General features: G+C 40.8%; 1 protein-coding gene across 1 annotated transcript in view; it reads right to left on the reverse strand.

Annotated features, from left to right (window-relative positions):
* Nucleotides 1-27,299, reverse strand: part of LOC126416620 (tetratricopeptide repeat protein 8) — an 84,671-nt gene that overhangs the window by 38,103 nt on the left and 19,269 nt on the right. The window contains exon 6 of the mRNA XM_050084376.1: nucleotides 3,126-3,297. Within this exon, the coding sequence (XP_049940333.1) occupies nucleotides 3,126-3,297 (172 nt within the window). The remainder of the gene's footprint in view (nucleotides 1-3,125; nucleotides 3,298-27,299) is intronic.

The raw sequence follows: 27,299 nt of genomic DNA on the forward strand, positions 1-27,299 counted from the left end.
TTGGACCCAGTGGCTCCTTCTTCAGGCAGAAGGGTTGAAGGGAAAGGAAAAGGGGTGAAGAAAAAGGACTGGAGAGGTCGAGGAAAAGGGTTAGATTTCATGAAAGTCACCCAGAACTGCGGGTCATGGGAGACTTACCATACAGGATGAAAAGGAGTAGATTTTTTATCGATCCAGTTAAATAATTTTGTCAATAAGTGATTGTTTTCATTGTTATGAAACACATATACATTCACACCAGTAAGCACATCTCATGCACACATGACCACTACCACCAGCAGTTCTGACCAGAATGCGAAAGTTGCGTGGATAGCAATCTGGAGTGGGTCGGGGAGAGGATGGCAGGATACAGGTGAGGGGGGGAGGATGGGGTGAGAAGAGCACTGTCTGGCGAGGCATGCAGGGACTTGAGACTGCCAGGCGCAGTGTTTTGAGGTGGGGCACGGAGGGGGGATGGGGAGTGGGAAAGGAGAGGAGCAGGAATGGGTAAAGGACAGGCGGGTGCACTGGCAGAGGGTGGCGCTCAGTGAGGGCGAGGGTGAGGGTGAGGGCGAGGGTGAGGGAATGTGAAAAAGGAGGAAGTAATAAGACGAGGGGGCAGAAACTGTTGAGTGGAGGGTGTAGGGACAGTAGGTTACCGTATGATGAGGCACGGGATAATTTCAGAAGCACAGTACATGTTGTAAGGATGACTCCCATCCGTGCAGTTCCAAAAAGGTGGTGGTGGACAAGAGAATCCAGATGACCCGCATTGTGAAGCAGCCAATGAAGTCAAGAGTGTTGTGTTTAGCTGCATGGTGTGCCACAGGGTGGTCTACTTTGCTCTTGGCCACAGTTTGGCACTGGCCATTTATCCTGGTGGACAGCTGGTTGGTAGTCACACCAATATAAAAAGCTGTGCAATGGTTGCAGCAGCAGTATACAACATGGCTGCTTTCACCGATGGCCCAGTCTTTGATGGGGCAATATAAGCCTGTGACAGACCTGGAATAGGAAGTGCTGTATGGGTGGATTGTACAGGTCTTGTACCTGGTCTTCCACAGGGATATGATCCCTGTTGCAAGGGGTTGGGAGTGGGAGTGGTATAGGGATGGACTAGGACGTTGTGCAGAATGAGTGGGTGACAGAACACTGCCCTAGGAGGGGTGGGAAAGATCTTGAGTAGGCTGTCACTCATCTCAGGGTATGATGATAGATAATCAAAGCCCTGATTAAGGATGTGGTTCAGGTGTTCCAGTCACGGGCAGCACAGGATGAAGAAGGGCGCACGCTTTCATAGCTGGCTCTTCTAGGTGGTAGGAGGATTGAGGGTGTATGGGGAAATGGCACGGGAAATCTGTTTGCAAACTAGGTTTAGTGGACAGTGCCTGTCTGTGAAAGCCCTGTGAGAACTTCAGTACACCAGGAAAGGGAGTCCTTGACACTGCAGGTATGCTGTATGGAATGGAGTTATATTGGTATGACTACCCACCATCTACCATGACGAACGGACACTGCCAAACTGTAGCCAAGGGCAAAGTAAACCAATCTGTGGCACAACATGCAGTTGAAGACAACATGCTTGACCTCAATAGCTGTTTCACAACCTGTGCCATTTGGATCCTTCGCTCCACCACCAGTCCACCACCAGCTTCTCTGAACTGTGCAGATGGGAGTTGTTCTTACAACACATTCTCCACTCCTGAAATTATTCCGGCCTCAACCTAAGGTAACCTACGGTTCCCACAACCTCCACTCAACAGTTTCTACCCCCCCCCCCCCCTCCCCCCAATCCTATCAGATCCTCACTTTTCACATTCCCTCACACTCTTTATGTGCCTTCCTCTGCCAATGTACTCCCCTGTCCTCTCCCCTTCCCCACCCCTCCCCTTTTCTGCTCCCCTAGTCCAACTCCCCCCCAAATCCCACTTCCCATCCACCAATGCTGTGCCTTGCAGTCTGTGGTCTCTGGACACGCTGCCAGACAGCACTCTTCTCACTCTCTCCCCTTCCCCCTCCCACCACCCGTACTTTGCTATCCATCCCCCTTCTACACCCCATTCCAGATTGCTAATCTCGTGACAGTCCCATTCCAGTCAGAGCTGCTCATGGCAGCAGTTGTGTGTGTGAGGTGTGCTTACTTGTGTGAATGTGTGTGTTTTCTTTGTTGAAGAAGGCTATGGCCAACAGTTACAATGTAAGTCTTTTTGTTGTAGCTGTCTCCAACTCAATGGGTCATCTTTATGGTGAGTAGCAGTATATTCTTTTCCTAATATTGTTGTTATTCCAATGTGGAGTTTCTATTGTTTAAAACAATAGTGACTGGTAGGAGAAAATATGAACAAATAATAACTTACTTTTATTCAGGTGTCAAAATGACAATTTTAGACTTTTATACCCCCCCCCCCAATAAATTTCTGTGGATGCCTATGGTGATACGGTAGTGTTCAGACATCAAGGAATCATTTGCATGATACTTTAGGGAGCTTAGAGGGTAAACTGTTGGGAAAGAAAGACAATGGAAAGCATCTAATAAGTAACTGATGATTTTGGCTGCAAATGCTACTCTCAGATGAAGAGGTTGGCACAGGAATAGAATTTGTTGTGGAACACATCATTCCAGACAGAAAATGCAATCACAAAAAAATTAAATTGGAACTCTCTGTACACATTCAGATGGTTCCTGCCAGTCACCAGGCTTCACTAATTGGCTCATTTCTACCCCGATTCACTTTCATTGCATATAAAATAATACTATTTGTTTCAAAGCCCCACTGAGCATAAAATTAAAGGGTATAGCCATCCTAACAACAAAATATGTAACTTAGCATGAATCGATTTAAAAAAAAGAGGGGGATTTGTTCTTACAGCCGATGTGACTGGCAACATATTTGCTCCTTTCAGAAACAAATTTTCCAGTGTATTCACTTATAAGACCAACTTTTGTCACTAGTATATAAAATTTTGCTGCAGAATGAAAGTTAATTGCTTATCACGAATGGGATGTGGGCAGACTTGTTTCTGTGGCTACATCATTTGCAGTCCCAATATAGCATGCAAAGACTATGTTAACAAATTTCTGATTTGACTCAATGTCCAAAATTTCAGAACAAATATATTTACAAAATTAAAAAGAAAGTACTTACAATTGCTATATGTGCAATATTATACCATATATCAGCAATTACTTCATCTGTTGCTAAATTTAAAGCTCGTTCAAAGCATGTCAGTGTCATGTCATATTGCTGAGCATAAAAACAACAGAGTCCAAGATTATTGAAAAGCTCTGCATTGTATACTCCCATTTGCAGCAGACGTCTGAAAAGGAAATGTTATTCTTAATATTTTGCTTATTGTCTTAAAGGTAGGAGATACTAACATACATAAAAGTAATTGTAGTACACTCCAAAGTCACGTTGATGAAAAGTTAGGACAATAGGTGCTTGTAAGAGGGGTGGAGTGGGGGAGGAAGAAGAGGGGACATTTGTAAAATGTGTGTGGGACAAAGCAATATATTTCTCATCCAATCTTGGAACACAGAAACAGTAAATCTTATCATGATGCAAAACACATTTATTGCAATGTTGATCGTTGGAGCCTGTTGACACAATTTTGATGATAAGCCATCTATAAACACTATACATGAACCACACGGCTCTCCTCTAAATCTTCTATGGGTGTCTTCCTTCACATCAAAATTTTATAACGAGTTCAATAGTCTTACTTTCCAGCACATGCTTGCAAACTGATAAATGAGGTGATATATCGGCGAGGCATCTCTTAACCTTTTTTTCTGTAGTGCCGCTGTCAATTAACCTCTCTAGCCAAAACAAAAAGCACTATCTTGTGTACCCCATGAGAACCAGGCACAAGGTACTATTTACATGAGTAGACATAGAACGAAGAGAGTTATAACAAATTTTTAGTCCAGCGTGTTTGGCATTAACTCATTAACTTTTACAGCTTGCAAGTTTCAATAGAGATAATAGTACTCTTTCACTATGATGTAGAATATATCTGTTACTCTACAAATGTAATCACTTTCTCAGTGAGAAACGTGACAACATGGCTGTTTTTTTTTATAATAATCTTAAATTGTCTTTATTTTTTCCATACGGTTGTTATACTTTCTCTCTCTCTCTCTCTTTCTCTCTCTCTCTCTCTCTCTCTCTCTCTCTCTCTCTCTCTCTCTCTCTCTCACTCACACACACACACACACACACACACACACACACACACACACACACACACACACAAAAATCAGAAACTCTAGGAATTATGCTACTGAAAAGAGCTGTCAATTATATTCCTCAAGTCACTGAATAACGGTGAGAGATTTTTATGGCTTAATACCTCACCCCTTTCTGTGTCACATCAGGGCTGAGTAATGAGTAGCGTCATTTCTCCTTCTACTGTTCTTTTTACGAATGTTACTGTTGTTTTGAACTGTGACTGATTGTTGGCAACAAACTTATGGTGGAGTAAATTCACAGACGACTGCCAGTATGCATGACTGTTTATAGAACTGTCTACAAGAGTTTCTAAAGCAGACGCTACACATCATCTTTATTAGAGACTTTTGTGCAACAAATTTCTTCCTCAGTGAAGGGTTGTTCGCAGAATATGATGCTCTGAAACATTAGTCCCCCCATGAGCCAAAAACTTTGCCAAAGACTGGTGGCATGCATGCCTCAATGGTATAGATAGTTATAACGTAGGTGCAATCACAACAGAGGGGTCCCTGCGGAGCAGTCAAATTAACCAGTGGTTTCTGAAAAGGGCAGCTGCCTTTTCCGTAGTTGCAGGGGCAACAATCGATAAGATCAACTGATCCGGCTTTGTAATATTAGCAAATATGGCCTTGCTGTGCTGGTACCATGAATGACTGAAAGCAAAGAGAAATTACAGCCATAATTTTTTCTGTAAGGGAGTGTAGCTGTAGCAGTTGGCTTCTTGGGTGAATTAGTCTGGAGGTAAAATAAGCCCTTTTGGGTCTCTGGGCAAGGACTACTCAGGAGGATTTCACCATCAGGATAAAACAACCTGGTGTTCTACAAGTCAGCATATGGAATGTTAGATCCCTTAATCACGTAGGTATGTCAGACAATTTAAAAAAGGAAATAGATAGGTTGAAGTTAGTGAAGTGCGGCGGCAGGAAGAACAGGACCTCTGCTCACATGAGTACAAGATTATTCAAACAAAGTCAAATACAGGTAATGCAAGAGAATGCCTAATAATGAATAAGTATGTAGAAATGTGGGTAAACTACTATGAACAGTATAGTGAACGCATTATTGTAGTCAACACAGAGACAAAGCCAACACCTACCACAGTAGCACAAGTTTATAGATCAACTAACTCCACAGATGATGAAGAGATTCAAAAAAATGTATGATGAAATAAAGGAAACTATTCAGATGTGTGAAACGAAAATTTGACTGTGATAGGGGACCGGAATTTGGTAATAAGGAAATGAAGAGAAGGAAAAATAGTAAGAGAATATGGACTGGCAGAAAAGAATGGAAGATATAATCACCTCGTAAAATCCACAGAGCATAACTTAGTCATTGCTAACTCTCAGTTTAAAAGTCTTGTAAGAAGAATGTATATGTTGGTGAGATCTGAAGAAACATGCATGTTTCAGATTAATTGTATAATGCTGAGACAGACATTTTGAAACCAGATTTTAAACCTGAAGACATTTCTAGGGATAGATACTGACTCTGACTATAATTTACTGGTTATTACCTGCACATTAAAACTGGAGAAATTGAAAAACAATAGGAAATTAAGGTAATAGGACCTGGGTGAATTAAAAGAACCAGACTTTGTTTTGAGTTTCAAGGGATCTTGAGGCAATATTGGTCTGAATATACCAGAATATGAATGAGTAGCTTTGACACATGAAACAGAGAAGACAGCGGAGTGTGCCAGCACAATTTATCTTTCTGCTTTTCTGCTAACATCGAAAGTACTCAACTTAGTGGTTCTGCAGAAACATGGCCTGCCTTCCAGTGGCATTTAATGTTCCTCGGGTAAGAAAAGTTGTACACACACACACACACACACACACACACACACACACACACACACACACACACAGACTGCAGTCTCTGGCTGCTGAGGGCACACTCCATCCTGGATTTTCCATTGTTGAATTCTCCCCAGTCCTAAATTGCATGAAAGACCTCTTCTCTAATAGGCCAAATACCACTGAAGCCAATCTGCTTCTTACCTCGATGACAAAAATTGTTTCGGCTGGTGTACAAGATATATGAGACAGATGGAATACCCTCAGACTTTAAGAAGAATGTAATCATTTCAATTCCAAAGAAGGCACATGCTGAGAGGTTCCAGTGTTACAAACTATCTGTTTAGTAAGACATGGCTGCAAAATATGTCCCTCATTATTAACAGTTGAATGGAAAAACTGGTTTATGTTGAACTCTGGTATGATCAGTTTGGGTTCCGGAGACATCTAGGAACATGTGAGGCAGTACAGAGCCTACAACTTATCTCAAAGTTAGCCTAATGAAGGGCAAACTTACATTTATAGCATTTGTGGAGTTAGAGAAACCTTTTGAAAGTGCTGACTGCACTACTCTTGGGAAATCTGAAGGTATCAGGGATAAAATACAGGGAACGAAAAGTTACCTACGACTTCCATTGAAACTAGACTGCAATTATAAGAGTCGGAGGACATGAAAGGGAAGCATTAAAAGAAGGGAGTGGGACAGGGTTGTAGTCTATCCCAGTGATATCCAATCTGTATATTGAGCAAGCTGTGAAGGAAACAAAGGAGAAATTTGGAAAGATAATTAAAGAGCAGAGAGAAGAAATAAAACCTTTAATCTTTGCCGATGACATTGTTATTCTATCAGAGACTGCAAAGGACTTGGAAGAGCAGTTCAATGGAATGGTTATTGTCTTGAAAAGAGATTACAAGATGAATATCAACAAAAGTAACATAAGGGTAACGGAATGTAGCTGAATTAGATAGAAATATTGTTAGCAGATGAACTAAAAGAAGTGTCTGTTATATGTGTTAGTGAGCACTGGTTATCTGAAAATATGTTACATCACACAAGGATAGAGGGCTTTACCCTTTCATCTTTTTTTTGTAGGAAAACCTCCATGCATGGAGGAACATGCATATATGTTAGAGAGGACGTCAAACACGAAAATTTAAAGTTCACTAACCAGCTAGGGGAAGAGCAAAACTTCGAAATTTCTGCTACAGAACTGACAAATTTAAATATAATTGTTATTTGCATATATAGAAGCCCAGATGGAAACGTAACTACTTTCATTGAAAATCTTGAGAAGGCACTTAACAGTATAAAAATAGTTAGTAAAACAACCATCATATGTGGTGATTTTAATATAGATTTCAACAAGAACTCAAAAGACAGATTAAACTTTGAGGCCTTATTAAAAACCTACAACATACATACAACTATCAAATCCCCCACCAGAGTCACCAAATCGTCAAGCAGTGCTATAGATCAGATACTAATAAATACAGATAAATATTTATACAAATATGGAAATATGAATACAGGTTTCAGTGATCATTATGCACAGTTTATTGAATTCCCAGTAGACACTGCAGGAAATACTGAACAACAAATGACAAGAAAAGGTAGAAATTTTAGCAAGCACAACCTAGAACACTTAAGGCTCTTACTGAAAAAAGAAACATGGAATGATATAGACAACTATGAGGACACATGTAAAAAGTTTGACATGTTCATGGAAATATTCTCCCATTATTTCAATATTTCTTTTCCAGTTAAAAACCAAAATTAAAAAATTAAAAAAGAAATGTTACATGGCTGACGAAAGGCATTAAAATATCATGTGTTGAAAAGAGGAGACTTTATGAAATCTCAAAAACACAAAATGTTACAGAAGAATTTCTGGTGCATTTCAAGAATTATAAGAGAGTGCTTCACAAAGTCATAAAAGAATCTAAAAAAACAACAAATGATCACCATATAAAAATGGCCAGGAACAAAATGAAAGCCATGTGGAAGATAGTCAGAGAACAAGTAGGAAACGAGACCTCCCAAAATGTAAATCTCCAGGTAATCCAAAATGGCAAAAAAATTACAAATCCAGAAGAAGTAGCCAATGCTTTTAATACATACTTTGCAAATATTAGTGAAAAATTACTATCTGACATAAAATCTTCAAATAAAAATCCTGCTACAACACCACCCAATCAAAATAGAAACTGCAACTCCCTATTTCTTACTCCAACCAACCCTAAGGAAATTATACTATCAATAAGAGAGTTAAAAACAAAATTTTCAACAGGTGTGGATGAGATTCCAGATTATGTCATTAAAAATGTGGGGGACCTCATTGCAATACCATTAGCCCACATTTTCAACAGTTCATTAACAAATGGAGTCTTTCCTTCCTGCTTAAAGACAGTGAAACTAAAACCACTGTTCAAAAAGGGTAAGAAAGAAGACATAGCCAATTATAGACCTATTGCCTTGCTATCTACATTTTCTAAAATACTAGAAAAAATTTTTCATAAGAGGTTGCTAGATTTTCTAGAAAAGTGCAAAATATTATCCACAACCCAACATGGCTTCCGGAAAGGCCGATCAACAGAAACAGCAATATATGAATTTCTGGGTGAAGTACTCGAAAAAATTGATAGTGGACAAAAAGTAACTGGCATATACCTTAATCTGTCTAAGGCTTTTGACATCATAGACCACACTCTATTGCTGCAGAAGCTTGAAAGAATTGGTATCAGAGGTATGCCTAACAGCTGGCTTAGATCATATCTTACTGACCGCAAGCAAGTAGTAGAAATACATTTTCACAAAGAAAATAAATCAACAAGACACTATTCTGATTATAAAGCAGTAAAATATGGAGTACCGCAGGGCTCGGTACTGGGCCCTATCCTATTTTTGATATATATAAATGACCTAACATCAGCCAACCAGTACCGTAGCACTATCCAGTTTGCAGATGACACAAGCATATTAGTCAGCGGGAAGATTGCAAAGATACTACAGACAAGACTGTCTGAAGCATTAACAAATGTTGTAAACTGGTTCAACCAAAACAAACTAATAATAAATAAAAGCAAAACAGTAGCATTAAATTTTCATAATATCAAGAGAAACATTGAAGAGGATATAAGAATTCAGATGTCAGACACGGATATTGCAAGTGTGCCTAATACAAAATTTCTGGGGGTCTGGCTACAGGATAATCTTAGATGGGAAACTCACATTGACAACATATTAAAGAAGCTAAGTACCATGTGTTATTTAATGAGAGTGCTAGAAAACTGCTGTCATAAGGACTGTCTAATGACAGTTTACTATTCTAATATACATTCTGTCCTAAAATATGGGATCACTTTTTGGGGTAACTCGCCATCTTGCCTAAAACTCTTCAGGATGCAAAAAAGAATAGTGAGAATCATGGCTGGAATAAAAAGGAACAAACCATGTAGACCATTATTTAAAAGGATGGAGATTCTTCCCCTTCCATGTATTTTCCTATTTGAAAGTGCAATGTTTATAAAGAAATATACAATAACAAATCCTAGTATCCTCCCCAAAAATGAAAATGTTCATCATCATAATACAAGACAGAAAACTGACTCTCATGTACTCCATACAAAAACCAGTTTGTGCCAAAAAGGAACATTACACCATGGAAAAATTATCTACAATAAATTGCCAAGAGAAATTAAAGTAATGACAGATATAAAAAATTTTAAAGCAGCATTAAAAGAATATCTGTTGACACATTGCTTTTATAGTGTGGAAGAGTTCCTCCAAAATCCTCGAGAGTCTAAGTGATGATTATGCAAATACTGTAACCATTAATATTGGCCTATAAATACATTCAGATGTAATTCTCAAGTTTATAATGGGGTTCAAGTATAAGTTGTATAGCGACTTGCCCAGTATATGAAGTAAAATTCTGTGAATGTAATTCTCTAGTGTACATGTCAGTTCATAGTGTAGAAGAGTTCCTCAAAAATCCTTAGAGCTTAAGTGAGGATCATGCAAATACTTTAATCGTTAATATTGGCTTATACATGTATTCAGTTGTAAACTTCAAGTTTCTAATGTGGTTTAATTATAACTTACACATTGACTTGCCCAGTATATGAAGTGCTGTAAAATTTTGTGAACATAATTTTCTAGTTTCTAAAGTGTTTTAATTATAAGATACACTTTGACCTGTCCAATATCTGATGTGCTGTACTGTACATGTAAGATTTACTGGACCAATAAATACAATACAATACAATACAATACAATACAAAATCAGGCAATGCTCATGGAATTAAATTTGGGAATGAGCCACTAAAAGTAGTAGATTATTTTTGTTGTTTGGGTAACAAAATAAATGATGATGGCTGAAGCAGAGAGGATACAAATTGCAGACTGACAATAGCAATAAAAACATCTTTCAAAAAGAGGAATTTGTTAGCATCTTACATCAATTTAATTAAGTGCTAGTGTATCTTTTCTGCTTGTATTTGTCAGTAGTGTTGCCTTATACTGAAATGAAATGTGTAAAATAATCAGTTCAGAGTAAATGTGAACAGAAACTTTTGAAAAGAATTCTGAAGATCAGATGGATAGATCAAGCAACACATGAAGAGGTACTGAACAGAAATGGGGGAAAAAGAAATTTGTGGCACAACTTGGCTAAAAGAAGTGACTAGTTGATAGGGCACATTCTGAGGTATTGAGAAATTTTCAATTTGGTAACAGAAGAGGTGTGGTGGGTGAAAATTGTACGAGGAGTCCAAGGCTTGACTACTGTTAAGTAGGTTCAAGTGGGGGTGGAGGGTGTAGGTTGCAGTACTTATGCAGAGAGAAAGAGGGCTTCACAGGATGGACTAGGATGGAGAGACTCATCACAATAGTTTTCGGACTGAGGACCACAACAACACAACAAGGCATTAGTGAATGAAAATATGAAAAACATGTAAACTTTTTTACACTTGGTATAATCTTCTGCAGTAATATAGCTGAGGTCAAGAAAGTTTTTTTTTATTTTTTTAATTTTTTTTTAAACAGAAGCATGCAGAATGAATACTGGTATTATGTAATGGTAATAACTGAACATCCTACAGAAGCCTTATAATCACAAAACAATTTACCCCTTAATGGTAAATTAGGAAATTCACGGTCATAAACTGGAACTAAAGCTAATATCTATACAGGCTATGCGTGCCTGGCTAAGATTCATAACAGAGTTTTACATTCTTATGCAAAGGTATGTAACAGTCTGCCAATAGATCAGTCAAACATCTTCACATCTCAAAACTAAAATAAAATCATATTAAGTAATTTAAAAGTCAGACCCATTATTATTAGTATGATTATATTAGCAAAAACAATTTGTAGTCAGTATACTTTATAGATGTTGCCTGCCATGGTTGCTCTGCCTACTGATACTTAAGTGTTTCTCAGTCCTGTCATAGAACTAAGCCAGAATGAGGTGCAGACTATGGACAGTTGGAGGGAGCTGTCATTTCTGGTCTTTGTGAAGTTATTGGATCCTGTACAAGTATAAGTATGGTATAAATATATAAGAATACCAGTTACGGCTATTCTATGTGTGTGCAGGGTGGAAATGTATGTTAACATTTACAATGAAGGTTATGGTTTGAGCATGGACAATGTAGTCCAAAACTAGTCACCAAAAATAAAAATGTTTGAATGCAACTGTGACAGGAGCTGGAAAAAATGAAATTTAGTAATCCAAGTTGATCGTCCTCATTCCCATATTACACTGAACTTCATTAAGATGAAGTGTTCCATTTAAAACACAACCAGCTTCTGTGGCTACAGTTCAGCTACTTGACTTCTTTATCACCAATCATGAATAAGATGTGTAACTCTAACAATGGAATAATGACAATACTATGAAAAGGATGGATTGCTACTCAACATGTAGTAGAGATGCTGAGTCGCAGACAGGCACAACAAAAAGACTGCTGAGCAAGTAAGGCCTTCTGAATTAGACTAACACACACACACACACACACACACACACACACACACACACACACACACACTTGTTCATGCAAATGCAGCTCTCTCTCTCTCTCTCTCTCTCTCTCTCACACACACACACACACACACACACACACACACACACACACACACGATCACCGACTCTGGCTGCTAAGGCCAAACTGTGAGCTACAGTGCATGATGGGAGAAGCAGCCTGGGTGGTGTGGATAAGGTGCAGGTTGGGGTGTGGGAGACAACAGGGTAGGGGTGGAGGAAAGGAAAGTGCTGCTTGTGGGAGCATGTACAGAGATGAGGTGGTGAAGGGCAGCTAGTTGCAGTCAGGAGGTTATACAGAGGACAGTGGAGGGGGGCATGTGGAGGGGAGGGGGGGGGGGGAGGGAAGAAGAAAGACTGTGGGTGTGTTTGTGGAACACAGGGCTTGAGTGGGAACATGGAAAGTGATAGGCAGGTGGAGGATATTGAGTAACGAAGGCTGAGGCCAGGAAGATTACAAGAACATAGCATATATTGCAGGGAGGGTTCCCACCTGTGCAATTCAGAAAAGCTAGTGTTGGTGGGGAGGATCAAGATGGCACATCTGTGATGTAGTCATTGAAATGAAGAATGCTGTGTTGGTCAGCATGCTCAGAAACTGGGTGGTCTAGCTGTTTCTTGGCCACATTTTGTGGGTGGCCATTCATGAGTACAGATAGCTTGTTGGTTGTACAGCCCATGTAGAACACAGCACAGTGGTTGCAGCTTGGCTTGTAGATCACGATAGGTTTCACATGTAGTCCTTGTAACGATTCAAGTGTATGTCACACAGCTAAGAAATTGTTCCGTTTTATTTCGTAGAAGTTATTTCGTAACTTAAAACATATGATCAGTTGCAGGGCAGTTGAAAAAACAGTATAAACCAAGCAGTGAGATGACAGAGCACTGAGGGCGCATGTACCATCTAATGGCAGCAGGGTAAAGTAAGGCAGCTTGCTGCTGTAAGGTGGTGGTCGGAGGATGTATGGGACAAGTCTTGCATCTAGGTCTATTACAGGGATATGAGCCATGAGGCAAGGGGTTGGGAGCAGGGATTGAATAGGGATTGTTACGGCATAAAGTCAGCATCAGCACACCAGTTGGGAATGACAGAGAAGAGGCGACTGTGAAAAGAGGTCATGCAATTGCACGCTAACCAACCTCCCTCAGGACGACAACACGAGAGCAGCGGCCACTAGATGAAGAGGACATAAGCACTGCGCCTGACTGGTGGCAGCCCACAGTATTCTCTAAGTAGCACAGACTTGTGTGTGTCTATTCTGAAGAAGACTAATTATTTTGTATGTCGCCCTTTCCTTGCGACACAGCTATCAAAGTTAAGTATTGTAATTGTTTTGTTGTAATAAAACTCATTAATACAAATTGTTTGATTGGTTGTATAGCAAACCGAGTATGCAGGATTCCTAGACACGAATGAATAACTTAGTGACAATCTGTTAACATTCGAACCCCAGCCATCAGCTGCCACCAATTGTCTCTGTTTTGTTTTGTCGTGGACTTTTGTGCTTTGCTGGCGCCTTAATTCTACTCTTCTCAGGAATGTGTTTGCATGTTTTAACAATGTCTTTTACAGTGTTTCTTTCTATTCAGTGTCTTTATGTGGGTGTTGCACAAATTTTCTTTGTTTGTGTGCTTGTTTTTATTGCTTGCAGTCTCTGTTTCTTGCATTTGCCTATTCTAAAATGAGCAAACCACCTCTCCCAACCCCTGCTCAGGTGCCTCAGCTGCAAGCGATAGATGCATGCAGCTAACACAGATGTTTCAGTTTCAGACGCTGCAGACTGCAAAATTTCTAAACACGGTACAGCAGTTACTCGCCGACCAAGACACAAGTACAGTGCGACCAACCAACCAACATGCAACAATTGTAGCTCTGAGTGCCACATCGCCTTTTCGCCAGTTTAACAAAAAAGAAGAGGAATGGTTCGAGTGGTCACAACAGTATGAAGCCCACATCATTGCTTACAAAGTATCAGGTACTGTGAAACCACATTACTTTTTGTCAAAGGTAGGAAGTGCAGTCTTTCACCTGTTCAGAAATTCTTCCCTAATGCCACTCCGAGTGAACTTTCCCATGATCAGGTTGTAGGTTCTCTAACTAACTATTATGACCAACAAGTGAATGTGTTGGCAGCTAGGTACCAATTCTTTCATTGCAAGAAAAGGCCAGAACAAACTTATTGTGAGTGTGTAACAGATTTTCAGGGTATGATAAGAAAATGCAAATTCAAATGTGCTTGTGGTGATTTATATTCACATATTATATTGTGTGATGTGATCGTGTACAATGTAACCGATGTCAATCTGTTCTCTAACAGAGTTTGAAACAGTCAGATCCATCATTTCATCACATAGTGCAAATTCTAGATCAGTATGATTCAGGTGCCTGGTGGCCGATAAATCTGAGTAACCACCAATTCATTTGCTCACAACCGGCCCAGTAGGCAGCAACAACACCCGTGCACCAAGCCATGTAAACAGTTCCCTAAACAGGCGGCTACATCAGTGAACAGAATGAAGTCATGCCCTCGGTGCTATTCAAGGCACAAACGCCAAGACTGCCTGTCCAGACAAGCACAGTGTTACGCTTGTGGCAAGAAAGGTCACGTACAATCTGCATATTTGCAACGGAACAAATGTAAGTATTCTGCCCACTCACAAAAATCTAGTCACAAGGCCCATGTAATCAATGCAGTGTTCAAAGCCTGCTGCAGGCATTAGCAAAACTAGCAAGCAAACAGTTTCCGTAGTGCTATGCCAGTCCAACAAACTTTTTGTTCTTTTGCATCTTAATGGAAGATGTGCGAAATTTCAGTCGGACACGAGTACCTCTGTTACATTGCTGAATCGTAACACACATGAACTATTAGGCTCCCCACGTCTGTCTAAAACTAGCATGCACCTGACGGCTTGTAATGGACAAGATATTCTCATTCTCAGAAAATGTACTTTGCCTGCCATGTATCCCTCACATACACGAACTGTGACTTTCATGGTGCTACAATCACATGATTGTGAGAACATATTTGGCCTTGATTTGTTTGGCTTTAAAATTCAGGAAAAGGTGTTGTCAGTGACTGCATTCAATGCCAAAGACAATGTAGCCAGCTTGCTGAGAGTATTCCCTGATCTCTTTTCTGAAGATTTAGGCAAGGCTAACAATTTTGTTGCACATATTACTATGAAAGACAATGTTCAGCTGAAATTTTGCTGCACCACAACTGGTCCCGTTGCATTATGGGACAAAGTGGCTGCTGAACTCAGAGAATTGCAAGACAGCGGAGCTATTGCGCCCTTACAAGCTAGTCAATGGGCAACTCCACTGGTTTTGCTCCCCAAACCTTCAGGTCGCATTTGCCTCTGTTGACTAAGTCTACAGTCAACCCACAAACTACGATTGCTACTCATCCATTGCCATGCCCTCAGGATCTCACGGACATATTAGGCACTGGTCGCTACTTTTCAAAAATTGATTTGTGCGACGCGTATCTTCAAATACCACTAGATGAAGAATCTAACGCTGTGTGTGTTGTGGACACTCATATGGGCTTGTTTAAATATTTGCATTTGCCTTTTGGCAGTGCTTCCACACCCAACATTTTCCAACAGTATTTAGAACATACGACTCCTCAAGTACCAAAAAGTTTAAACTATTTGGATGATATTGTCGTAGCAGTTCATACTGCAAATTTTCGTGCTTTGTTTTGTGTGTTTTCTGATGCAGGGCTAAAGTGTAGACTGTACAAATGTGATTTTTTTAAACCTGAGTTTCAGTATCTTGGTCATGTCATAAACAGTCAATGTGTACATCCTCTTTAGTCACATTTGTTAGCCATACGTGACCTGCCAGTTCATCACAATGTCACAGAATTTCAGTCAGTGTAAGGGAAAACGAACTATTATATACGCTTAATATCGATTGCTGCACAAATTGCAGCTCCATTGCATCGCTTGCATTGCAAGAATGTCCCCTTTGTTTGGAGAGATGAGTGCTAAGAAGCTTTTCAAAAACTTAAAGATGCATTGCTCAGTGATTGATGCTTGGTTCACTTTGATCCTGACAAACCGGTTGTGTTGCAAGTTGATGCTTCTTCTTATGGAATCGGTGCAGTGTTTTCACACAGATTTGGTGATAAAGACAGGCCTATTGCTTTCGCATCAAAAATGTTGTCCACAGCTCAGTGTAACCATTCACAGATAGAGAAAGAGGCATTGGCTATTGTGTATGGTGTCACCAAATTCCACCACTATTTGTATGACAGAAAATCCTACTTAGTAATGGATCACAGCCCACTGCAGTCCTTGTTTCATCCAAAGAAGCTGGTTCCTCTATGAACTGCCTAAAAATTGCAAAGATGGGCTTTGTTGATGTCTCAATACCAGTACGAGATTCTGTATTGTCTGACAGCTTAAAATGGTAAAGTGAACGCACTTTCATGTCTTCCGATTGGCCCTGATACAGACTTTGATGCTTCTGCTGCATCTTGTCATCACATCGATGCTCACAATTCTGAACTATAGGAAAACTGCACAGGGCACGGAAGCTGATTCAAATTTGAACATTTTGTTAACATACATTCACACAGCTTGGCCTCACTCATTGCATAACATAAAGAACTCTATAGTGCACTGACACTTTGCACAACGACATACTCTCACTATACAGCAAGGTATGATTCTTGTTCAGAATGACAGGACAGTCAAGTGTGTTGATCCCCAAAGCTTTGCAAAAAGAAGTGTTGCAGTTACTTCACCAAGGACACTGGAGCATTGTTTGTACGAAACAGTTAGCGTGTCAACACTACTTGGCAGGGTATGGGCACCCAAATAGGTCAGCCAATGCCACGAAAATTCTCTGCTTGGCCTAAGTCGCATTCACAGTGGCAACGTGTGCACAGAGAATTTGCGGGATCTTTTTGGAACAATCGTTGGTCGATTGTGGTAGACTCTTACAGCAAGTTTCCTTTTGCTGTGCCAGTGAGCTAAATGATGTCACATAGCACAGCTCAGGTGTTGTCCTCTATTTTTTGCCTAAAGTCATAGTGTTGGAAAATAACCCTCGGTTTACGTCAAATGAATTTGAAACATTCTGTGAACACAATGGCATACAGCATCTAACTAGTGCACTGTTCCATCCACAGTCAAATGGCAAAGCGGAACGTTTTGTCAAAACCTTCAAGCAGCAGATGACCGAACTTTGCACCGCACACACCAGAGAGCAAACATTTCAACTGTTTCCCACCTCCTATCATTTGTATCCACGAGACGGACCACTGGTGTCAGAACTGCTTCACAGCCCCTGCCATTGGACACTGCTCGACCCACCTCAGCATCCAGCACCGATGTTTTTCAGGGTTTTTTATGACAGCAGACAGTGGGCACAAGACGAGATCCTTTGTTGACTTGGTACATGCATTATCTCATTTCAGGCCCAGACAGATTTCTGTGCCGACCTCACAATCAAATTTGGCACTGTTACGTGCACAGCAATCCTTCTGTATCTCTTCCTCCAGATTCACAAATCCCAAGGACAGCGCGGCCACAGAAGCTGCCAGAGGGTGTCATCACGACACTGCAGGACGACCCCATGGAGATGGAGCCTTCGCCTCCTCTCGTCCTTCTGATGGAGCTGGCTCCACCCATAGTGGCTGACATCTTCTACATCATGGTATGGGCCTCAGAAGGTGGACACATACCCTTATGGGCATTTTCCAGGAAACGTTTCCATCAGAGTGAAGGCTGAATGGTGGCATACAACTGGACGTCTGACGTCCCCTGCAGCTACAGCTTCTGGTCCATTAGAGTGTCCACACCCCTGCTTCTCCCCCTCCCTGTTGTCGTGCTCCATATATGACAACAGTCAGCCACTTTGGGGGTGGAGGAATGCTGCAGCATAAAGTCAGCACTGGCACGCTAGTCAGGAATGACGGAGAAGAGACAGCTGCGTGAAGAGATCAGCCAAACACATGCTGAGCGACCTCCCCCCAGGATAACAATGCAACAGCAGTGGCCCCTAGATGAAAAGGACATAAGCGCCACGCTCGACTGAGGGCAGCCCACTTTGATAGCAGCCGCAATGTTAGCCACTTCATTAGCCAACACATTGTAGCATCTATCATTAGAATTCTCTATATAGCACAGACTTGAGTTTGTCTATTCTGAAGAAGACTGATTATTTTGTATATCACCCTTTGCTTGAAACACATCTATCAAACTTAAGTATTGTAATTGTTTTGTTGTAACAAAGCTCATTAATACGAGTTGTTTGGATGTTTGTCTAGCGAACTGAGTATGCAGGATTCCTAGACACAACAGGGATGGATGAGGATGTTGTAGGTTCAGTGGGTGGTGGAATACCACAGTGGGAGAAGAGGGAAGGTTAGCAGGCAGGACATTCCTTATTTCAGGGCACGACAAGAGGTAGTCGAAACCCTGGCTGAGAAAGTGATTCAGTTGCTCCAGCCCTGCATACTACTGAGGCATGAGGGAATGCTCCTCTGTGACAGGGTAGTAGGACTTTTGGAGGTGATGGCTGACTGGAGGGATAGGGTACTGGATATCTGTTTCTGAGCGAGGTTACAAAGTCTCCACCTGAAATGAATGTATGATTTCTTCTGACATGTCAGGAGCTGCACGTCTAGTTAATCAAATCTAATGATGAAGCCGAAACAGTGAAATAGTTAAGGAAAAAAGAAAAAAAACTTATTTATTGCACCACACACTGACACAAGTTTACTGCCTACAAGATGATTTAACACGTCTAAACTGCTGTTTCTTATATACTTTTTAATAATCACATGTGAGTTCATATATTGTTTCAAAGAGACTTTTTAAAGTTAACAGTTAAAATTTGATTGCTTTTACAATTTTACAGAATTTGGTTCTATAATATGTTACAATACAAGGCGTTTCAATCCTTCTGGGTCAAATTGAAACAAGTGACAGTGAGTCGACAACCGATTATATTGAGATAGGGTGCTTATTTATGTGTAGAGCATAACAACAACGTGTACTGCATAACAACAACGTAGATCATAGTAATTGTGCAAAGTGACAACCGCCAGTTGCCTGCATGTATGTCAATGACACATAAAGTTCTGCCACACTCTCTCAAAGATCCCTGGTGTCTGTTGTACCAGGAGACAAGCAGCTTGCATTTTAGCAAGCAAATCTTTATCCATTTCTACCAGGAGTTCATAGACCAACATCTTGTTGTAACCCCAGAGGAAAAAGTCTAGAGATGCGAGACCTGGTGATTGTGCTGGCCATGGGACAGGACTTCCCCTTCCAATCCAACGATGAGGATAAATGTTGTTCAGCTGCTTGTGAACATTAATGTCGAAGTAGGCTGGTATATTGTCATGTTCAAACCACATCATTTTGCACACAACAAGGAGTACAGTCTCCAAGAATTATGGCAGCACATCTCACAGGAACACTAGGTAATGTGGACCAGTCAAACAGGAAGACAGCAAATAAGGTCCTATTAGGCAATCACTACCAATGCACGAATGTATGTTGGGCAGAGAATTGTTGCTAGTGGCCACCAGTGTGGGTGGCATGGGGATTGTCCTCACTCCAGACATGGTTGTTACAGCTGTTGAAAATACCATCACAGGTGAATGAGGCCTCGTCCACGAACAATAAAAACTGTACAAAGTTTGGCACTACAGGACTGTGATGGATAATCCATCCACAAAAGTGAGTACGGGGCTCAAAATTCACTAGTCCCAATGCTTGCACACATTCTTTATGATAGGTATGTTATACTTGTTCCACAGTACTCTCCCCACTGTACCCCTGGGATCTTTGCAAGAGTGCGGCAGAACTGCATGCACCATTGCAATACATGCATTGAGACTGGCGGTCATCGCTTTGAACAATTACTATGAGCTACGTTGTTGTTAAGATGCATCCATATGATGCCTTTTTTGTTTTCAACTTTGCACAAGTGTGTAAATTTCTAACAGTGCAACTACGCATGTGCATTTATGCACACATAATTTCCTGGAAATGGAGGCTGTGCATAAAATGCACTTTTTAGCAGACAACAGGTAGCTGAGGCCCACGTGTGTTCGATTGTGTAATGTGTTGAGCTTAGACTGTGAAGCAAATTATACGCAATAATGTCTGTTGACTCCAAAGGAAGCACACTTAAGTTTATACATGATTACAGACAAAGAAGAAAGTAGTATGGAGTGCCCCTTCTGAAGATTATTTGAATAAAAATTTGAGATTTGTTGCCCCGAGTATCAAATACTATACAAAAGTTTAGAAGTAGAAAAACTGAGAAGAATAAGCCAAAAACTTATGAAAAGTGTGGGCCTATATGAAAACTGGACGAATATTCATGCTACGGTGACTTAAAAGCACAACTGGGAAGCCTGACATTTGGAGGGGGGAGGGGGAGGAGAAGGGAAGAGTTGATTCTCATGTCTATGAAAGTCCCAGATTTTTCAAATGGGAGGATGTTAATCTTCCTATCATCTTTCATCATTAAAGTTACATAAACAAATAAAATATAAATGATGCATTGAAAGTTAATTAACCTTCACATAATGACTAAGAACCTCCCTTCAATATTTCTCAATTTCAGGAATAATTACTGAAATGCTTTGTTTTGAAATGAAGAATAGAAACTGGTATATAAGTCACCATTTAATAGCTAACAAAATTTTATTGCCAGCCTTATCACTGTAGGTTCTCAAGCAGAAATCTAAAGTCTCACTGTGACCTCCTTTGAAATTTGCAGACAAAATATTATCACCACCTTGTATCTCTCATACTGTTGTTATAAATATAATAGAGGGAAACATTCCATGCGGAAAAAATATATCTAAAAACAAAGATGATGTGACTTACCATACGAAAGCGCTGGCAGGTCGATAGACACACAAACAAACACAAACATACACACAAAATTCAAGCTTTCGCAACCAACGGTTGCTTCATCAGCAAAGAGGGAAGGAGAGGGAAAGACGAAAGGATGTGGGTTTTAAGGGAGAGGGTAAGGAGTCATTCCAATTCCGGGAGCGGAAAGACTTACCTTAGGGGGAAACAAGGGCACACACACACACACACACACACACACACACACACACACACACACACACACACACACACACACACACACACACACACACACATATATCCATCCGCACATACACAGACACAAGCAGACATTTGTCACAAATGTCTGCTAAGGTAAGTCTTTCCGCTCCCAGGATTGGAATGACTCCTTACCCTCTCCCTTAAAACCCACATCCTTTCGTCTTTCCCTCTTTCCTGATGAAGCAACCGTTGGTTGCGAAAGCTTGAATTTAGTGTGTGTGTTTGTGTTTGTTTGTGTGTCTATTGACCTGCCAGCGCTTTTGTATGGTAAGTCACATCATCTTTGTTTTTAGATACATCATACTGTTGTTATTTAGATACTCATTTACCTACAGTCACTTTTGTGCTTTCTCTTTCTGTAACCTTTTCATCACAATAAACACAACAGAAGCTCCCAAGCAAAGAAGGGAATTCATAGCAGACTGCTTCCACACTGAAGCAATGTATGGACACGAGACCACCCATGCATACATGTAGTCTACCCACAAATTTTTGTGCATGCTCTTTTATTCCCACGCATCTGTGATTATACATGACAAAAGAGGCATCATGTGGACATATGTTTATGCGGTGTGTGCTGAATGTCCATAACACAATAAACATATGTTTCTGACCACTGGTTCCCTATCTCTATGTAATCAAGTTGTGGATCAGCTATCAATTGTTTCAATTTGACACAAAAGGTTTGAGGCACTTTGTATTTTTAAATCAGTTAACATTCTGAAATATCACAATTATCTTGACTGAATTGCAAAAAATGCCTTTCTACAACAATGTTTGAATTACTTTAGTTAATAACTTTATAAATACTGTTTTGCTTTGATCACTAAAATGAATTTTGAAACTTTATGGTTAGCTGAAGAACACTAGCTATCACTTTTCCATGTACAAATTTCGTAAATGCTAGTTTAGACATTTGTCTACATATGTCTTAATGTATTTTCAGTTAATGATTAGATATAATGCTATGTTAATGATATTTCATGTTAATTACTCTCCTGGTGACTTAAATTCATCAATGCAGTGAATTAACAATATTACAACACAGGCTCATACATTTACACAATTTAGTGTAAACTTCGCAATGTAGTATCATATACATCAAAAAGATGCAAATTACAGTTCTTGTTAAATGTTTCCTATTCTCACATTCTATGTTGGTTGGCTGTGGAAAGATTTCAGATGCAGCTGCTTATTAATTCTGACCTTCTGCACTGCAGTACTATGTCAGAACAAACACATGTGTCTCCCAGTTGTAGACTTCTTCACCACTTCTTCTGTGCTAGCTGAAATGCTACTTTAGTATTCAGTCTCTAGGAAGGGACATAAAGTTCTTCTACATAAATTATGCATGTCTTGATTTTCATTACAATATGAGGACATTTCACATGCAATTTGTTTACAGAAGTTTATAGGAGACTGTACACACAAGCAGTCTCTTTCAGCACAGTTCTCTCAAACGAGTACTGCCTTCATTAGTGTGACAGCTCCACAGTTGTCACAATCTTCGCTGTTCTATGGCCCGCAGTGCAATTCCTGGACAGGAGTCTAGGAGCATGGAATAACTGCCCAAACAACATATTGCACCCATCTACATCTGTGCACATGTACGACAGAAACAAATTCTGCCACAGTATGCGTGACAAAATTTATAACTAATAAAAAAAAAAAAATAAAAAAAAAACTCTTCCTAAAGTCACAAAGATGATTTGTAGGTCAGAGAGACATGGGGTAATGGATCATTTTCCCCAAAATGGTATGTTACAGCACAATATATAATTTGATTTGTTTCACATTTCTAAAGGCTCTGCTTCATGATTGGCTTTATGGAACATATGTGTGATCAAATGAATAACACCTGCTTACACAAAGATGTCTACATATGATTACGATTAAACAATGCAGACTCCAGGTAGGAATATCAACAATGTAGGAAAAGACAGATTGCTACTTACCATAAAAAAGACATGTCAAGTTGCAAACAGGCACAATTAAAAGACACTTACATAAAGCTTTTGGCCACAGCCTTCATCAGTAAAAAAGAGACACACCATTCACACACATACAACCGACAACTCAAGCATCTTGGACCACAATGTCAATGCTATGAGTATGATTATTACGTTTCTTTTCTTATCTGCAGATTGTTACTGGAATTTTTAGCACGTCCTTTATGTTCAAGGTCCTCATATCTATTACTTTAAAACTAAAATTACACTAAATAGAAAAATTCTAAGATTAAACAACAATTAAACAAGAAAATGAGATGATCTTCTTTTACTACATAATGGCAATCGTAAAAGTGAACCGAAGGGAAAACCAATGCTAGCTTTAGGAATACGACATTTCTTCATCAAAAATCAAGAGAAGTTTTAAAAAATGAAACTATTCCAGAATTGCGTCAATAACTCAAGCTGGTTCAGAGTCAATGATGGCACAGTGCTAAATTGAAAGAGAAAGCAACTATGAAAGCACTGTTGTGAACAATGAGTTTGGTATTTGTAGTCAATTAACAAGGGTGGTTTGACTGCAAGTCTTCAAGCATGGTGCCTTTGAAGCCTCTGGTTCAGCCTGATATAAAATATTGCATGGATCCAAAATATCTATTTAACTTCTCAAAAATAAAAACTTTGATTGGGATGTCATCTGTAGGTACATTTTAAGCACCTGGGAAATTACACACACACACACACACACACACACACACACACACACACACACACACACACACACACTCTTTTGAATTATTTACACAAAAATTCTAACACAGAGTACCCTTCAAGTAGAACAACAAATTAAATCATCATCATCATCATCCTCCATATGACACACCCAGGCAGTACATTTACGATATGTGATTAATGTCCTGACCTATTTAGCGGAACCCGAAACCCCACCACCCTATGGCACAAGTCGAGGAATCTGCAGCCTACACGGTCGCAGAACTGTCTGAGCCTCTGATTCAGACCCTCCACTCGGCTCTGTACCAAAGGTTCGCAATTGGTCCTGTCGACGATGCTGCAGATGGTGAGCTCTGCCTTCATCTAGCTAGCAAGACTGGCAGTCTTCACCAAATAGATAGCTGCCAGAAACCAGGGACAATCTCTTCTGATCCATAGACACACACGTCATTAGTGCCGACATGAGCCACCACCTGCAGTTTGCTGCACCCTGTACCCTTCATGGCATCCGGAAGGACCCTTTCCACATCTTGGATGACTCCCCCCGGTATGTACATGGAGTGCACAATGGCTTTCTTCCCGTCCTTAGCTGCCATATCCCTAAGGGGCTCCATCACCTGCCCAACATTGGAGCTCCCAATGACAAGCACACCCAACCTCTGTGATTATCCAGATCTCTCAGGAAGACTGGCCACTGCCGCAACAGGCGAGACCGCCCTTGCTGGCTCAGAAGTACTTTCAAAGTAGGCAGTACCTCAAACCTGTTACGGAGCTGTAAGGGTACAGCAGCCAGCACCAACTTTTGCCTTCCGCCCAGGGGAAGTGTCGACCGGCAGGGATGTCCGAATCCGAAGGCGCAGTGGCATCAGAGATTCCAGGCAATCATACAAGTTCCAGAGACGCCAAAGCACTCGCCTCGGGTGTCCCAATGTCACTGCGGCCCAGGTCAACAGCCTGGAGCCTGTCATCCATGGCCAACACAGCTTCCAGCTGATTACGGATGGTGGCCAATTCCCCTTGAATCTGCACAGAAACGGTGCAGTCCCTACCCATCGCTAACAACTTTTTTTCCTCTCTTTTATCTCACAAGCCATTCAAAACAAACAGATGATGGATGTCTATGCGAATTTGCACTACACGTGTACCAAAACGCAATGCTACAACTCTCAAATACTATAATGCGCACGAAATTTGTGAGTTAAACTATGCAAGTACCCAAAAACACGCAGAGAAATTAAGAATTAAACTATGAAACAAATAAGTGAGCTAAGAGTACGGCTTGCTGCTGCTTATTCAACAACGGCAGGGAGCTCACTCACGAACTGTTGTAATACTTTGAGTCCCACAAGTCGGATATTAGTTTTTCCTGGGCGCTCGCTGACCAATACTTCTTCTTAAACTTTTTCTGGAAGTCTGCCCAAGACGAAAAATTCTCTATGTTCGCTGTGCCCCACTCTGACGCTTCTCCAAAAAGGTACCCCACCGCAAATTCAATCTTTTTTGAATCTTTCCAGTTTTTTTTGGCAAGGCTTGATTAAACCTTTTCAGAAAATGAGTAGGATATACTTCCCCATCTAGCTTAAACTTCGGAAACTGTCTAGATAGTCCAGAATTTGCCCCCCCATTGTAGTTCGGTCATTACCTCACTGGTTAACACCATGTTAGGAGAAATCACCTTCTTGTCTACCTTATCTTGGATAATAATATAATAGAGGGAAACATTCCACGTGGGAAAAATTTATCAAAAAACAAAGATGATGTGACTTACCAAACGAAAGCGCTGGCAGGTCGAAAGACACACAAACAAACACACAAAATTCAAGCTTTCGCAACAAACTGTTGCCCCATCAGGAAAGAGGGAAGGAGAGGGAAAGACGAAAGGATGTGGGTTTTAAGGGAGAGGGTAAGGAGTCATTCCAATCCCGAGAGCGGAAAGACTTACCTTAGGGGGAAAAAAAGGACGGGTATACACTCACGCACACACACACATATCCATCCACACATATACAGACACAAGCAGACATATTTAAAGACAAAGAGTTTGGGCAGAGATGTCAGTTGAGGCGGAAGTGCAGAGGCAAAGATGTTGTTGAATGACAGGTGAGTTATGAGTGGCGGCAACTTGAAATTAGCGGAGATTGAGGCCTGGTGGATAATGGGAAGAGAGGATATATTGAAGAGCAAGTTCCCATCTCTGGAGTTCGGATAGGTTGGTGTTGGTGGGAAGTATCCAGATAACCCGGACGGTGTAACACTGTGCCAAGATGTGCTGGCTGTGCACCAAGGCATGTTTAGCCACAGGGTGTTCCTCATTACCAACAAACACTGTCTGCCTGTGTCCATTCATGCGAATGGACAGTTTGTTGCTGGTCATTCCCACATAGAAAGCTTCACAGTGTAGGCAGGTCAGTTGGTAAATCACGTGGGTGCTTTCACACGTGGCTCTGCCTTTGATCGTGTACACCTTCCGGGTTACAGGACTGGAGTAGGTGGTGGTGGGAGGGTGCATGGGACAGGTTTTACACCGGGGGCAGTTACAAGGATAGGAGCCAGAGGGTAGGGAAGGTGGTTTGGGGATTTCATAGGAATGAACTAACAGGTTACGAAGGTTAGGTGGACGGCGGAAAGACACTCTTGGTGGAGTGGGGAGGATTTCATGAAGGATGGATCTCATTTTGTCAGGGCAGGATTTGAGGAAGTCGTATCCCTACTGGGGAGCCACATTCAGAGTTTGGTCCAGTCCCGGAAAGTATCCTGTCACAAGTGGGGCACTTTTGTGGTTCTTCTGTGGGAGATTCTGGGTTTGAGGGGATGAGGAAGTGGCTCTGGTTATTTGCTTCTGTACCAGGTCGGGAGGGTAGTTGCGGGATGCGAAAGCTTTCCCCCTAAGGTAAGTCTTTCCGCTCCCGGGATTGGAATAACTCCTTACCCTCTCCCTTAAAACCCACATCCTTTCGTCTTTCCCTCTCCTTCCCTCTTTCCTGATGAGGCAACAGTTTGTTGCGAAAGCTTGAATTTTGTGTGTATGTTTGTGTGTCTTTCCACCTGCCAGCGCTTTCGTTTGGTAAGTCACATCATCTTTGTTTTTTGATAAATTTATCCTGGATAAGTTTGAATTCTTTCCATAAATTATCTATGCCTCTCTTAGTATCATTAAGTTCTGAAGCTAAATTTGAAGAGACGTTGTCGGGACTTACCCTCTCGGCAACTTTTCGGTCAATTATTTCCTCTACCTGTTCCTCCAGATTACTTATATTTACTTTGTCTGAAGTGGCTAGTTTCTCTTTAACATTTCGTTCCATGTCATCTACTCGAATGGTCACACCTGAAATTTGAGATTAGTCCAAACTCTCTTTTAAGGTGTGCAACCTATGCTTTATAGCATCAAAAGTAACACTGCATACGCTTGGAAATGATCCTAACTTTTCACTAAGTTCAGTTTCTACATTATTAAAT

Source organism: Schistocerca serialis, chromosome 8 (genome assembly GCF_023864345.2).
Source record: "Schistocerca serialis cubense isolate TAMUIC-IGC-003099 chromosome 8, iqSchSeri2.2, whole genome shotgun sequence".
NCBI lineage: Eukaryota > Metazoa > Arthropoda > Insecta > Orthoptera > Acrididae > Schistocerca > Schistocerca serialis.